This window comes from Chiroxiphia lanceolata, chromosome 9 (assembly GCF_009829145.1).
Source record: "Chiroxiphia lanceolata isolate bChiLan1 chromosome 9, bChiLan1.pri, whole genome shotgun sequence".
Taxonomy (NCBI): Eukaryota; Metazoa; Chordata; class Aves; order Passeriformes; family Pipridae; genus Chiroxiphia; species Chiroxiphia lanceolata.
In genome coordinates, this window is record NC_045645.1 from 29,688,695 (window position 1) to 29,702,865 (window position 14,171).

General features: G+C 62.5%; 1 protein-coding gene across 3 annotated transcripts in view; it reads left to right on the forward strand.

The window, feature by feature from the left end:
- Positions 1 to 83: 83 nt before the first annotated feature.
- Positions 84 to 14,171, forward strand: part of LOC116790785 (maestro heat-like repeat-containing protein family member 7) — a 29,884-nt gene continuing 15,796 nt past the window's right edge. Inside the window, exons 1-8 of one of the 3 annotated variants that reach the window (XM_032696161.1) lie at positions 8,037 to 8,120; positions 8,371 to 8,558; positions 8,646 to 8,783; positions 9,060 to 9,174; positions 9,345 to 9,482; positions 9,829 to 10,005; positions 10,137 to 10,292; positions 10,451 to 10,552. In XM_032696161.1, coding sequence (XP_032552052.1) covers positions 8,052 to 8,120; positions 8,371 to 8,558; positions 8,646 to 8,783; positions 9,060 to 9,174; positions 9,345 to 9,482; positions 9,829 to 10,005; positions 10,137 to 10,292; positions 10,451 to 10,552 — 1,083 coding nt within the window. In that variant the 5' untranslated portion in view covers positions 8,037 to 8,051. Of the gene's footprint in view, positions 211 to 296; positions 433 to 8,036; positions 8,121 to 8,370; positions 8,559 to 8,645; positions 8,784 to 9,059; positions 9,175 to 9,344; positions 9,483 to 9,828; positions 10,006 to 10,136; positions 10,293 to 10,450; positions 10,553 to 14,171 lie in introns of those variants that run through there. The other 2 variants (XM_032696164.1, XM_032696163.1) reach the window with 2 other exon arrangements.

A 14,171-nucleotide genomic window follows, 5' to 3' on the forward strand; every position in this document is an offset into this window, starting at 1 on the left:
GTCCAGATGGTTTATCTTTTGCAGGCAATCAGGGTGATTTGGGAGATCCTCCAGACGCTCCAGTGCCCAGAGCCATTGAAAAGTATTCCCCCGTCTCCTCGTGGATCTGCTCTTCCAGATTTCCATCAGCCCAGAGCAGACTCCAGAGGAAGTTGACACCTTGTGGAGGGAATGTCAGAAGCAATACAACCTTCCAACAGACTCCAAGAGGTGCTCTGTCCCAGTCCTCCTGACCCTCTCATGCCCTTGGGGCTGCTCAGGGCTCCCGCATGACCTGGGCTTTGCTCTGCACCCAGGTTTGCAGTGCTGACCCTGAAGGCCCGCTTGTCATCTGGAGTGTGAAGATGTCGTGCTTTCAATGGAACGGAAGCGCGGCTGGGACACGCTCCTCAGTGCTGACACCCACCACAATGCAGTGGGTCTGCTGGCCAGGTGAGACCCCCCTTGTCCCTGCTTGCCCCTGTCCTTTCTGCCTGTGCACAGGGCACCCCACACCAGTGCCCGTGATAGTGGGCCAGAGGGCCTTGTCACCCAGGGATGCCGAGCAGAGTGGCAAAGGCTGGGAGAGGGGGTGCACAGGAGGAGCCGCCTCCCAGAGTGCCCTCGTCCCCTCCCAACCTGGTGGGGAAAGACCAGGACTCTGTCAGTGACTCCGGGAGAGGTTGGCCCACCCGGCTCAGGGTTGATGGTGCCTCTTTCCCCCGGGCAGGGAGAGCGCCGTGCCTCAAGCCCCTTGTATTACCCGATTGCCCTCTGCCTGCTGAGGCTGCTCACCAGGGAGGAAGACCTCCTGGGAGCTTCCTGCCATGGCATTCCTTGTGGAGGTGAGCCTGATGGCGAGCGCTGCCTTACTGACCTGCCTCCACCTCTCTGCCCTCTCGCAGCCGCAGCTGCCCGGGACGGTTGCCAGCGCCCTGCGCTGCTGCCTGGGCCCAGCCCGGTGCGGGTTCTGGGCTCCTGCCGGCCGGGCACCCCGTCACTGCTCCCTGCCTTTCAGGCCCTGGACTGCCCGGACCATGACTGAATGGAGTGACAGCATCCTGGAGATCCTTTCCAGGCGCCTCTGGAGCCAGTGCACAGAGATGCATCGCTGGTGCTGAGAGGCCTCGTGCTGCTGAGCAAGGCTCCTGGGATGGTGAGGAGGGGGGCAATTGGCTGAAGCTGTGCCGGCAGCCTGGGGCTGGGGAGCGCAATCGCTTGGGCTGGCTGGGCCAAGGGGAGGTTAGCTTGGGGAATAGGAAAGGTTTCTTCACTCACAGGGTGCTCTGGCACTGGAACAGGCCACCACTGGGAAGAGGTCACAGCCCCAAGGCTGCCAGAGCTCAAGGACAACACTCTCAGGGACACAACGGATTGTTGGGCATGGTCCAGTGCAGGGCCAGGAGTTGGACTCAATGATCCTTGTGGGTCACTTCAACTCGGGATATTCTAGGATTCCATGATTCGTGGCCTCACAGCACACCATTGTGTTCCACACAGGCTGACGGTGTGCGGAGCCTGACACCAAGCCTCGTGGAGCTACTGTGGTATACAGCGGAGAGGTTGGTGGGGATGGTCCTCTCTGTACTCATCAATCAAGTCCAGGACAGAGACATCCCAATCTCCACCCCCACTGCCCTGCGGCTGGCTGAGCTGCTCCCGCCACTCTTTGGCTACGTAAGGCTCTGTGCCCCCCACCCCAGGCACTGGGTGCTGCCAGGAAAATGTGGCCTGTGGATTTGCAGGCTTGTGTCCCGGTGGCCTGGAGCAGCCGGTGCTGATGTCTTTCTCTCTTCCTTGCCATCAGGACAACATCCATGTGCAGCTGCTCTCCATTTACCTCTTCCAAAAGGTGATGGAGTTGGCAGTGGATAAGAGCAAACAACTCCTGAAGACACACGTCATTACAGCCTGCTCCCACTTTTTTTCCACTGGCATCATGAGAACCAGGACGTGGCAGAAGTGAGAACTTGCAGAGTCTGGTGTCCCGTGGCAGGGGGCTGGGCTGTCTCCTGCCCTGGCAACCTCCAAGGCTCCAATCTCCTCCCGGCCTTGTCCAGGAAACGGGTTCCGTGCCCTGGGCTGCAATGCCATGTCCGGTCTCTGTTGCTCTGCAGGGCCTCTCGGAAAGCGGCTGCTTAGTTGCAGCGGGGCTGCTGAAGAGGAGGGATCTGGTGAACGCTGCTGAAGACAGAGCATGGCCTTGGAGGTTCGGCGAGTGCCTGGTAAGGACGACCCCAAAGCCGCAGTTCCCCGATGTCCAGAGTGCGGGGCCGGCACTGTGCCCCTGCCCACTGCTGCAGCCGCCCGCGGGACAGCAGCCTGCGCCCCCACCCCGCTGCTGCCTTGCCTGGGGCGTGCGGGCTCCTCTGCAGGCTGCTCTGCCCCCGACCAGGGGAGGCCAGTGCTGGGCGCAGGGCAGCGCCCGGCCAAGGGGCAGAGCCCCAGCCAACCCTTCCCTCTGTGCCCTGCCGCTCTCTGCAGCTGGAAAGGACAAGAGAAGAGCAGTCGAGTACGCCTGCCAGGCACCTGCCGTAACTGGAGAGCCCACAGGAACCCGTGCGAGAGGCGGCCCTCAGGTTCATTGGTGAGCCACAAGGTCCCTCCCCGCCCCGCTGCAGCTCGGCCCCAGCCCGGCTGCTGCAGCGCAGCAGGATGCGGCCCAGGGATGTGCTGGGGAGCCCCGATGTGCCCTGGCGGACTGCTGCTGCCCTGTGCCCAGCACCAGCCCTGGGGAGTCCCCAGGCGGAAAGGCCCCGGGCTCAGCCCTGCCAGGCAGGAGGGGTGTGTTCGGGCCGGCAGCGCCGCCGGGGGGGAGCTGTGCCGCTGGGGCTCTGACAGCGTCTGTGTTCCCAGGGACGCCGGGAGGTACATGAGGGCCAGCGGGTTAGAGCTGCAGGTCGCATTAACGGTGAGTGAGGGCAGTGGGGCTGGTGAGGGGAACACAGAGCCCGGGGCAGGGAGCTGCAATCCTGCCCTGGCTGCGCAGGGCTCTGCTCCCTGCAGAGATGAGCAACGGCTTGGGCACAGCTGAGAGAGATTTCAGGGGCACGGGGGGGGATTGGTGGCCAGCACCTCCTGGCTGATCCCGTTGGGCCCTGCTCCCTCCTGGCCATGGCAAGAGTTGGGTGGGATGGTCCTGGCAGGAGGGGCTTCTTGGCTCACCAGAGATCTGCTCTCTGACCTCGGCTCCGTTCTTTTCTCTTCCAGTTATTGAAGACATGACTCCCGACAGCGCTGCTGTCAAAAGCCTGGCACTTCAAACCCAGGAAATCCTAAGAGCTGTCCAGAGACCTCAGTCTTCTCCAGGTTCCAGCAGTTTGAAGATCAGCTCCAGAAGGTGCAGAATAGGGAGCCTCCTCTCTGGGGCAGCTGCCGGAGGTCAGCAGAGAACTTATTCTGGGAACCCTGTCTGATGGGCCCACCTGAGCCTGCGGGACAGAACCCTCTCTTCAAAAAGTTCCTATTACCCCAACTTGAGACTATGAAATTCCTCAGCATACACAGAGGCTCGGGAGTTTTTTTTGGTGCTCGGCGTCCACAGGGCATCTGGGAAGAGGGGAAAAAGGGCCCTTGTGCTCCACAACACTTGCCCAAAGGTGCAGTGGGCAAGGGAAAGTGCCCAAAAGGCCCTGGGCCTTGGGGGGTTCTGCTGGAGCCTCAACACTTGCAGCAGAGTGCATGGCCAGAGCCTGGAGCTGTGGGGATCCCTGAGAAGCTGGTCCTGGGAGGTGGCCAGAAGCCCTGTGCCAACCAGGAAGCAGCATCTGTGGCCTGCCCGTGTGTTGGTGTTGGGATTGCTGAGGGCTGGCAGGTGCCTCCTGAGCCGGCTCCGGTGGAGCTCCTTCAGGGCTGCGCCGCTGCCGGGCCGGTTGTCGGGGCTGGGGGAGAGCCTGAGGGGACGGGGCACTGGGAGGCCCTGAAGGGCTGAGGTGCTGCAGAGGCCCTGCCGGGATGAGGGATTGGGAAGCACCAAGGGGAATGCGTGAGGGAGGGGGTGGCAGGAGGCTGTGAGGGGACAGGCTGGGCAGAGGAGGCCCTGAGGGGACAGGGTGTGGGAAGGCCTGAGCAACTGGGGGGCAGAGGCCATAAGCAACCCCCAGGCAGCCTCCCGGTTCCCTGCCAGCCGGCTGCTCTGGCGCTTGCCCGGGGCATCTGCCATGCCTGCAAAAGAAGGCCTGGAGGCCTGGGCAGGAGGGTGGGCACACCCCCAAGGGGACCAGGCTGACCTGGCTGGGGACAAGGAGGGCAAGGGGGCCCTGCCGGGACACGTCCCCTGGGTGCTGCTGGCCCGGGCCAGGGGCACAGGCAGGGCTGGGGGCCAGCTCGGGCCCCCGCGGCTGCCCAGCCCACAGGGCTGTGGCCCAGAGCCCGCTGAGCCAGAGCTCTGGGCCCGCAGAGCTGCTGCCAGCACGGGGAGGGCATGGGGGGGCTCCTCGGGCAGGACCGCGCAGTCTCTGCCGCCCAAGCGGTTCCGTGCCACAGACAACAGCAGCAGGCTGTGCACAGGAGCAGCAGCAGCCACAACGCCTGGGCCTTCTCGCCCAGGCACCCACACCGGCCAGCATGCCAAAAGCGGGCATGCTGGGGGCACAATTGCACCGGCTTTGGCCAAAGGCTTCAGGAAAAGGGGCCACGAGGCCTTTCTATTGACTGCCCAGCCTCACAGCAACACTTGGCAGCTTCGGGGGCAGCCTGTCCTCCTGACTGACTTCCATGGCCGTGCCTGAGGGCACACTCCCCTTCCACGCTCAGACGTCCAAGGCAGCGGCGCTGGGGCCATCCTTAGAGACTGCCATGGCACAGGAGCTGCACTTGGGGTGCAGCTGCTCAACCTCTCCTCCAGGCAGGCACCTTAAAAACACAGGCATGGCCTTCTGAACGCCAAATGTAGGCCTTTCTGGAGTGGAAGGAAGAAGCAGCAGAAGCTGAAGCAAGGCCTCCTCTGGCTCAGGTTGCAGGATGGAGGGAAGTCAGCACTGTGCTGTCTGCTGCAAAGATGGCCCAGTTCACAAGCTCAGCTTTTGCTGCTAGAGGATCCTACTTTGGACGTGCTGGAGACCATTCCCTACCAATGCACGGCCCCCCATCGCTCTTGCATCAAGTGTTCTGCACCCGCGGCAACACGTGTGCCCTGTGTCCATGCGAGAGCAGCAACTGGCAGAAGACATCTGCTGCCAGCACTTGTCTTGGCCGCTCCTTCAGGAGGCTGGCACCTTAATCAGAGACACGGAACAGGTTTCCATCCCTGAGTTCTCCCTGTCCCCTTCACTTTCCCCAATGCCCTGGAGATCAGCTGGGAGTCGCAGACGGACACACAGCAACTGGAGCTTTGAACATCAGACCGGGCAGCTTTTATTTTGCACAATGCAAGAAAAAAAGTCCAAAGAACACAAGGAAACTTGACAGGATGTCTGACCAATCTAATCTTCCTGCAAAACTCAGCAACCGAGGGGACTTTTGTGCTGCAGCTCATCACTTGCCCAAAAAAAATCATTCCCCCAAGGAGAAAGTGCTTCTGCCTTCTGACGGCTGCCGAGCACGGCCACCAATTGCTCCAGCTGCCGCTCCCAACAGCCCCCTGCAAGAGCGCAGACATCAGTGCCCGTTGGCTTTGGCTGCCCTGTGGCACAGAAGTGCCCCGGGGACACAACTGTGTGGGGCAGGAGAGGGGCACCAGCCCTGCCAGGACTGGGGGCGGTGGCAGGTCTCCTTGGGCGAGGACTTGCAGAGCTGCTGATTTTGGTGCAGCCCCGGGCAATGGGGTGGCAGCAGCATTGGTGCCCTCGCCCCCACGTTCCTTCTGCATGTCACAGCCCCGTGTTTGGGAGGGCCACCAGCCGGCACTTCTCCCAAGGAGCCCGTGCCAGCAGGGGAGGGTTTGCTTAGTTTTTCAGCTGTGCCTAAAGTTCATGTCCAGCTGTCTTAGATACTTTGCAGAACGGACTCCTTCCCACCTGGGGCACGTTGGCCAGGCTGGGGGAGTCCCCAGGGCACGGGGCAGGGTGTCACAGGGCCCTTTGTGACACGGTGGGATGGCACAGGGCAGGGTGTCACAGGGCCCTTTGTGACACGTGAGGACATAGTACTGGTGGGGAGGTGGCCACGCCTCAGTGCTCCTCGGAGCGTGCGACGGGACGGACGGGACCGAGCGGTGCTGTGCGGAGACCCCGTGCAGCCACCTCCTTCCCTTCTGACCGGAGCATTTTGGTGGATTTTCTGTGCTGTGAGCGTCCTCGAGGCCAGACCGCGGGACTCGGTGACACGGAGCTTTTGCGAGGTGTCCCCGATCCCCGCGGCAGCTGCCCTCGAGGCCGCACTGCAGCACTTGCTAACCCCTAGCATTTGCTAGGCTTTTCTGTCTTTCAGGTGTCCTTGAGACCAGACTGCAGGACTTGCTGACCCATACCGTTTGTTAGGCTTTTCTCTCTTTCAGGTGCCCTCGAGGCCAGACCGCAGGACTGGGGACCCGGAAATTTTCCGGAGTCTCCAATCCCTGCGGTAGGTGGCCTCGAGGGCAGCCTGCCGGACTTGGTCACCCGGAGATCTTCCGAGGTGTCTCTCTCTTGCAGGTGCCTTCAAGACCAGACTGCAGGATGGCGGGAAGACGCCTGAGCCTGCTCAGGCCCTTTCGGAAGAAGAAGAAGGAAGGCCCTGGAGCTGCCCTATTCCAGCACCCGGAGAAGATGGAGCAGTCCCAACTCCTGCAGGAAGGTGAGTGGCACTGCTGAGCCACAGGGCTGGTGGCTGCAGACGGCTCTGCCTCATCCCACCCCGTCCCCTGTGGACATGGCCAGGGAAAGGGAGGGGGGAAGAGGCCTGGGTCTGTTCCCCCGGCAGCTCCAGGCACTGGGAATGCCAGGGCTGGCCCTGCCTGTGGAGCGCAGGGCTGGGCCGTGTTCTCCAGCCTGTCCCGCAGCCCCTCAGCTCTGATCCTGCTCACTCTTTGCCAGATCCAGGACAGGACCAGACACAAGAACAGGACCGTGCCCGTGGCCGCTTCCGCAGGGCAGCACAGGTACCTGCAGCCACGGCCTCCTGGGCTGGGCCTGCTGTCCCTGCTCAGCCTGGCACCGCTGTCAGAGCTCACCAGGACACATCCCTCTCTTCCCTGCTCTCCGTTTCTTCTGCAGGCCTTTCTGAAATTCTTGGGCATTCGGTGCAAAAGGACCACAACCAGACCGACTGAGGTCATGGCACAGCCTGACCCCAGCCCGACTGAGCTCGAGGCAGACCCTGATGTCACCACCGCACTGACTGAGGGCACAGGAAACTGTGATACCCCGACGATTGTTCACATGACCAAGTCTGACCCTGCTTTGACTGATGCTACAACAGACCCTGACACCCCATCCATCGATCGCACTGCAATCCCTGACATCCCGTTGAGCAATGAACCCACAAACTCTGGCCCTGCACCGCCCAATCTCACTGCGGAGGCCGACACTGCAATGACCGAGGGCACTGCAGACACTGACCTCGTGCCCAGGGAGAGTGTGAATTATGCTCCCACTCCAGATATTTTTGAGGTGAATGGTGTCTCCAGTCCAGAGCAAGTAAGCAGCCTGCGCCCAAGGCTCAAGCCACTCCAGGGGCTTGTGGCCCCTCAAGCCAGTTCCCCTGGGCCCTCTCAGCACAGTGTGGTGGGAAGGGAAGCACTTGTTAGGGAAGCTGGGCAAGTTGGCAGCTCTTCCCCCACGCCTCCTGCAGGTGCCAGCCTTCGTCAGGAACGTGCACCAGAGACTGACAGCCAACGCCACTCCAGAAGAGAAGCTACTGATGGAGTTTCTGAGGGTGACTGATGAACACCCTGCTGATGTTGTGGTGACCCTCCTGCGCTGTGCCCCATCGTGTGACAGGTACAGGGCCTCTCTGCCTTCGGGACTCGAGGCTCACCAGCCTTTAGAGCACACCATCCTGCTGCCATGGTCCCTCCCTGCTCCTCAAGGCACTTTGGCCAGTGCCCCCCTGACACAGAACTCTGGCCCCGCAGAGCTGCTGCAACCCTGTGGAAGACCATCGCCTCATCGGGAAGGACAGTGGCAAAGGTGCTGCCACAGCTGCTCTCCGTGATGGAGGACTGGCCACTGCACAGCACGTCCACCTCCGACGGGGACAAAACACATGTCTTTGCCCTGGCTGTGAGTTTCTGGAACTGGACTTTACTTGCCCACAGGTCGCTTCTCCAGCAGCTCTCCGTCCTCCCCGAGCAGAGCACTGCATCTCCCTGCCTCAGGCGCTGGGCTGGAAACCTGGCTTAGGGGCGGGTTCAGGGGCACCAGGCTGGGGGCTGCCCCTGCGTCTTCCCTGGCCTCTCCCTCCCACACCTGGGCTCTTTCACATGGACCTCTGGGCACTGAGAGCTGTGTCCAGATGGTTTATCTTTTGCAGGCAATCAGGGTGATTTGGGAGATCCTCCAGGCGCTCCAGTGCCCAGAGCCATTGAAAAAGCATTCCCCCCGTCTCCTCGTGGATCTGCTCTTCCAGATTTCCATCAGCCCAGAGCAGACTCCAGAGGAAGTTGACACCTTGTGGAGGGAATGTCAGAAGCAATACAACCTTCCAACAGACTCCAAGAGGTGCTCTGTCCCAGTCCTCCTAACCCTCTCATGCCCTTGGGGCTGCTCAGGGCTCCCAGCATGACCTGGGCTTTGCTCTGCACCCAGGTTTGCAGTGCTGACCCTGAAGGCCCTGCTTTGTCATCTCGAGTGTGAAGATGTTGTGCTTTCAATGGAACGGAAGCGCGGCTGGGACACACTCCTCAGTGCTGACACCCACCACAATGCAGTGGGTCTGCTGGCCAGGTGAGACCCCCTGTCCCCGCTGCCCCTGTCCTTTCTGCCTGTGCACGGGGCACCCCACACAGTGCCCGTGGTAGTGGGCCAGAGGGCCTTGTCACCCAGGGATGGCCGAGCAGAGTGGCAAAGGCTGGGAGAGGCGGGTGCACAGGAGGAGCCGCCTCCCAGAGCGCCCTCGTCCCCTCCCAACCTGGTGGGGAAAGACCAGGACTCTGTCAGTGACTCCCGGGAGAGGTTGGCCTACCCGGCTCAGGGCTGATGGTGCCTCTTTCCCCCGGGCAGGGAGATGCGCCGTGCCTCGAGCCCCTTGTATTACCCGATTGCCCTCTGCCTGCTGAGGCTGCTCACCAGGGAGAAGACCTCCTGGGAGCTCCCTGCCATGGCATTCCTTGTGGAGGTGAGCCTGATGGCGAGCACTGCCGTGCTGACCTGCCTCCACCTCTCTGCCCTCTCGCAGCTGCAGCTGCCCGGGACGGTGCCGCGCCCTGCGCTGCTGCCTGGGCCCAGCCCGGTGCGGGTCTGGGCTCCTGCCGGCCGGGCACCCCGTCACTGCTCCCTGCCTTTCAGGCCCTGGACTGCCCGGACATGACTGAATGGAGTGACAGCATCCTGGAGATCCTTTCCAGGCGCCTCTGGAGCCAGTGCACAGAGATGCATCGCCTGGTGCTGAGAGGCCTCGTGCTGCTGAGCAAGGCTCCTGGGATGGTGAGGAGGGGGCAATTGGCTGAAGCTGTGCCGGCAGCCTGGGGCTGGGGAGTGCAATCGCTTGGGCTTGGCTGGGCCAAGGGGAGGCTTAGCTTGGGGAATAGGGAAAGGTTCTTCACTCACAGGGTGCTCTGGCACTGGAACAGGCCCCACTGGGAAGAGGTCACAGCCCCAAGGCTGCCAGAGCTCAAGGACAACACTCTCAGGGACACAACGGGATTGTTGGGCATGGTCCAGTGCAGGGCCAGGAGCTGGACTCAATGATCCATGTGGGTCACTTCCAACTCGGGATATTCTAGGATTCCATGATTCGTGGCTTCACAGCACACCATTGTGTTCCACACAGGCTGACGGTGTGCGGAGCCTGACACCAAGCCTCGTGGAGCTACTGTGCTATACAGGCGGAGAGCTGGTGGGGATGGTCCTCTCTGTACTCATCAATCAAGTCCAGGACAGAGACATCCCAATCTCCACCCCCACTGCCCTGCGGCTGGCTGAGCTGCTCCCGCCACTCTTTGGCTACGTAAGGCTCTGTGCCCCCCACCCCAGGCGCTGGGTGCTGCCAGGAAACTGTGGCCTGTGGATTTGCAGGCTTGTGTCCCGGTGGGCCTGGAGCAGCCAGTGCTGAGGTCTTTTCCTCTTCCTTGCCATCAGGACAACATCCATGTGCAGCTGCTCTCCATTTACCTCTTCCAAAAGGTGATGGAGTTGGCAGTGGATAAGAGTAAACAACTCCTGAAGACACACGTCATCTACAGCCTGCTCCCACTTTTTTTCCACTGGCATCATGAGAACCAGGACGTGGCAGAAGTGAGAACTTGCAGAGTCTGGTGTCCCCGTGGCAGGGGGCTGGGCTGTCTCCTGCCCTGGCACCTCCAAGGCTCCAATCTCCTCCTGGCCTTGCTCCAGGGACATGGGGCCCGTGCCCTGGGCTGTGATGCCATGTCCCGGTCTCTGTTGCTCTGCAGGCCTCTCGGAAAGCGCTGCTTCGTGCAGCGGGGTTGCTGAAGAGGAGGGATCTGGTGAAGCTGCTGAAGACAGAGCAGCCTTGGAGGTTCAGTGAGTGCCTGGTAAGGACGACCCCAAAGCCGCAGTCCCCGATGCCCAGAGTGCGGGGCCGGCACTGTGCCCCTGCCCACTGCTGCAGCCGCCCGCGGGACAGCAGCCTGCGCCCCACCCGCTGCTGCCTTGCCTGGGGCGTGCGGGCTCCTCTGCAGGCTGCTCTGCGCCCGAGCCAGGGGGCCGCTGGAGCCCCGGCCCAGCTGGGCTGTGGGGCAGGGCGGCCCCGCGGCTGCCGGGGAGCAGCCAGCCCTCTGCTCCCTCCAAAGCCGGCCCCAGCGGCTGCTGCCCGGGCCTCAGGGCTCTGCGGGCAGGGGAGGCCAGTGCTGGGCGCAGGCAGCGCCCGGCCAAGGGGCAGAGCCCCAGCCAACCCTTCCCTCTGTGCCCTGCCGCTCTCTGCAGCTGGAAAACGACAAGAGAAGAGCAGTCGAGTACGCCTGCCAGGCCCTGCCGTACCTGGAGAGCCCACAGGAACCCGTGCGAGAGGCGGCCCTCAGGTTCATTGGTGAGCCACAAGGTCCCTCCCCGCCCCGCTGCAGCTCAGCCCCAGCCCCGGCTGCTGCAGCGGCAGCAGGATGTGGCCCAGGGATGTGCTGGGGAGCCCCAAGTGCCCTGGCGGCTGCTGCTGCCCTGTGCCAGCCCAGCCCTGGGGAGTCCCCAGGCGGGAAGGCCCCGGGCTCAGCCCTGCCAGGGCAGGAGGGCGTGTGGCCGGGCCGGCAGCACCACCGGGGGGGAGCTGTGCCGCTGGGGCCCTGACAGCGTCTGTGTTCCCAGGGATCGCCGGGAGGTACATGAGGGGCCAGCGGGTAGAGCTGCAGGTCGCCATTAACGGTGAGTGAGGGCAGTGGGGCTGGTGAGGGGAGCACAGAGCCCTGGGCAGGGAGCTGCAATCCTGCCCTGGCTGCGCAGGGCTCTGCTCCCTGCAGAGATGAGCAACAGCTTGGGCAGAGCAGAGACAGATTTCAGGGGCACGGGGAGGATTGGGTGGCCAGACACCATCCTGGCTGATCCCGTTGGGCCCTGCTCCCTCCTGCCATGGCAAGAGTTGGGTGGGATGGTCCTGGCAGGAGGGGCTTCTTGGCTCACCAGAGATCTGCTCTCTGACCTCGGCTCCGTTCTTTTCTCTTCCAGTTATTGAAGACATGACTCCCGACAGCGCTGCTGTCAAAGCCTGGCACTTCAAACCCAGGAAATCCTTAGAGCTGTCCAGAGACCTCAGTCTTCTCCAGGTTCCAGCAGTTTGAAGATCAGCTCCAGAATGCGCAGAACAGGGAGCTCCTCTCTGGCACAGCTGCCGGAGGTCAGCGGAGAACTGATCCTGGGAACCCTGTCTGATGGGACCGCTCCTGAGCCTGCGCAACACACCCTCTCTGCAACAGTTCCTGTTACCCCCAGCATGAGACTATGAAATTCCTCTCAGCATACACAGAGGCTCAGGAGGTTTTTTGGTGCTCGGCGTCCACAGGGATCTGGGAAGAGGGGAAAAAGGGCCCTTGTGCTCCACAACACTTGCCCAAAGGTGCAGTGGGCAAGGGAAAGTGCCCAAAAGGGCCCTTGGCCTTGGGGGGTTCCGCTGGAGCCTCAACACTTGCAGCAGAGTGCATGGCCAAGCCTGGAGCTGTGGGGATCCCTGAGAAGCTGGTCCTGAGAGGTGGCCACAGGCCCTGTGCCAGCCATGAAGCAGCATCTGTGGCCTCCCGTGTGTTGGTGTTGGGATTGCTGAGGCTGGCAGGTGCCTCCTGAGCCGGCTCCTGTGGAGCTCCTTCAGGGCTGCGCCGCTGCCGGGCCGGTTGTCGGGCTGGGGAGAGCCTGAGGGGACGGGGCGCTGGGAGGCCCTGAAGGGCTGAGGTGCTGCGGAGGCCCTGCCCGGATGAGGGATTGGGAAGCACCAAGGGGAATGCGTGAGGGAGGGGGTGGCGGGAGACTGTGAGGGGACAGGCTGGGCAGAGGAGGCCCTGAGGGGACAGGGTGTGGGAAGGCCTGAGCAACTGGGGGGCAGAGGCCATAAGCAGCCCCCAGGCAGCCTCCCGGTTCCCTGCCAGCCGGCTGCTCTGGCGCTTGCCCGGGGCATCTGCCATGCCTGCAAAAGAGGCCTGGAGGCCTGGGCAGGAGGGTGGGCACACCCCCAAGGGGACCAGGCTGGCCTGGCTGGGGTCAAGGAGGGCAAGGGGGCCCTGCCGGGGCACGTCCCTGGGTGCTGCTGGCCAGGGGACAGGGCACAGGCAGGGCTGGGGCTGGGAAGAGCCGGAGCTCTGGGCCCGCAGAGCTGCTGCCAACACTGGGAGGGCGTGGGGGGGGCTCCTCGGGCAGGGCCACGCAGTCTCTGCTGCCCAAGCGGTTCCATGCCACAGACCAACAGCAGCAGGCTGTGCACAGGAGCAGCAGCAGCCACAACGCCTGGGCCTCCTCGCCAGGCACCCACACCGGCCAGCATGCCAAAGCGGCATGCTGGGGGCACAATTGCACCGGCTTTGGCCAAAGGCTTCAGAAAAGGGGCCACGAGGCCTTTCTATTGACTGCCCACCTCACAGCAACACTTGGCAGCTTCAGGGGCAGCCTGTCCTCCTGACTGACTTCCATGGCCGTGCCTGAGGGCACACTCCCCTTCCACGCTCAGGACGTCCAAGGCAGCGGGGGCGTGGGGCCATCCTTAGAGACTGCCATGGCACAGGAGCTGCACTTGGGTGCAGCTGCTCAACCTCTCCTCCAGGCAGGCACCTTAAAACACAGGCATGGCCTTCTGAACGCCAAATGTAAGGCCTGTCTGGAGTGGAAGGAAGAAGCAGCAGAAGCTGAAGCAAGGCCTCCTCTGGCTCAGGCTGCAGGATGGAGGGAAGTCAGCACTGTGCTGTCTGCTGCAAAGATGGCCCAGTTCACAAGCTCAGCTTTTCCTGCTAGAGGATCCTACTTTGGACGTGCTGGAGACCATTCCCTACCAATGCACGGCCCCCCATCGCTCTTGCATCAAGTGTTCTGCACCCGCGGCAACACGTGTGCCCTGTGTCCATGCGAGAGCAGCAACTGGCAGGAGACGTCTGCTGCCAGCACTTGTCTTGGCCGCTCCTTCAGGAGGCTGGCACCTTAATCAGAGACACGGAACAGGTTTGTATCCCTGAGTTCTCCCTGTCCCCTTCATTTTCCCCAATGCCCTGGAGATCAGCTGGGAGTCGCAGACGGACACACAGCAACCGGAGCTTTGAACATCAGACCGGAGCAGCTTTTATTTTGCACAATGCAAGAAAAAAGTCCAAAGAACACAAGGAAACTTGACAGGATGTCTGACCAATCTAATCTTCCTACAAAACTCAGCACCGAGGGGAGTTTTGTGCTGCAGCTCATCACTTGCCCAAAAAAAAATCATTCCCCAAGGAGAAAGTGCTTCTGCCTTCTGACAGCTGCCGAGCACGGCCACCAATTGCTCCAGCTGCCGCTCCCAACAGCCCCCTGCAGAGCGCAGACATCAGTGCCCGTTGCTTTGGCTGCCCTGTGGCACAGAAGTGCCCCGGGGACACAACTGTGTGGGGCAGGAGAGGGGCACCAGCCCTGCCAGGACTGGGGCGGTGGCAGGTCTCCTTGGGCGGGACTTGCAGAGCTGCTGATTTTGGTGCAGCCCCGGGCAATGGGGTGGCA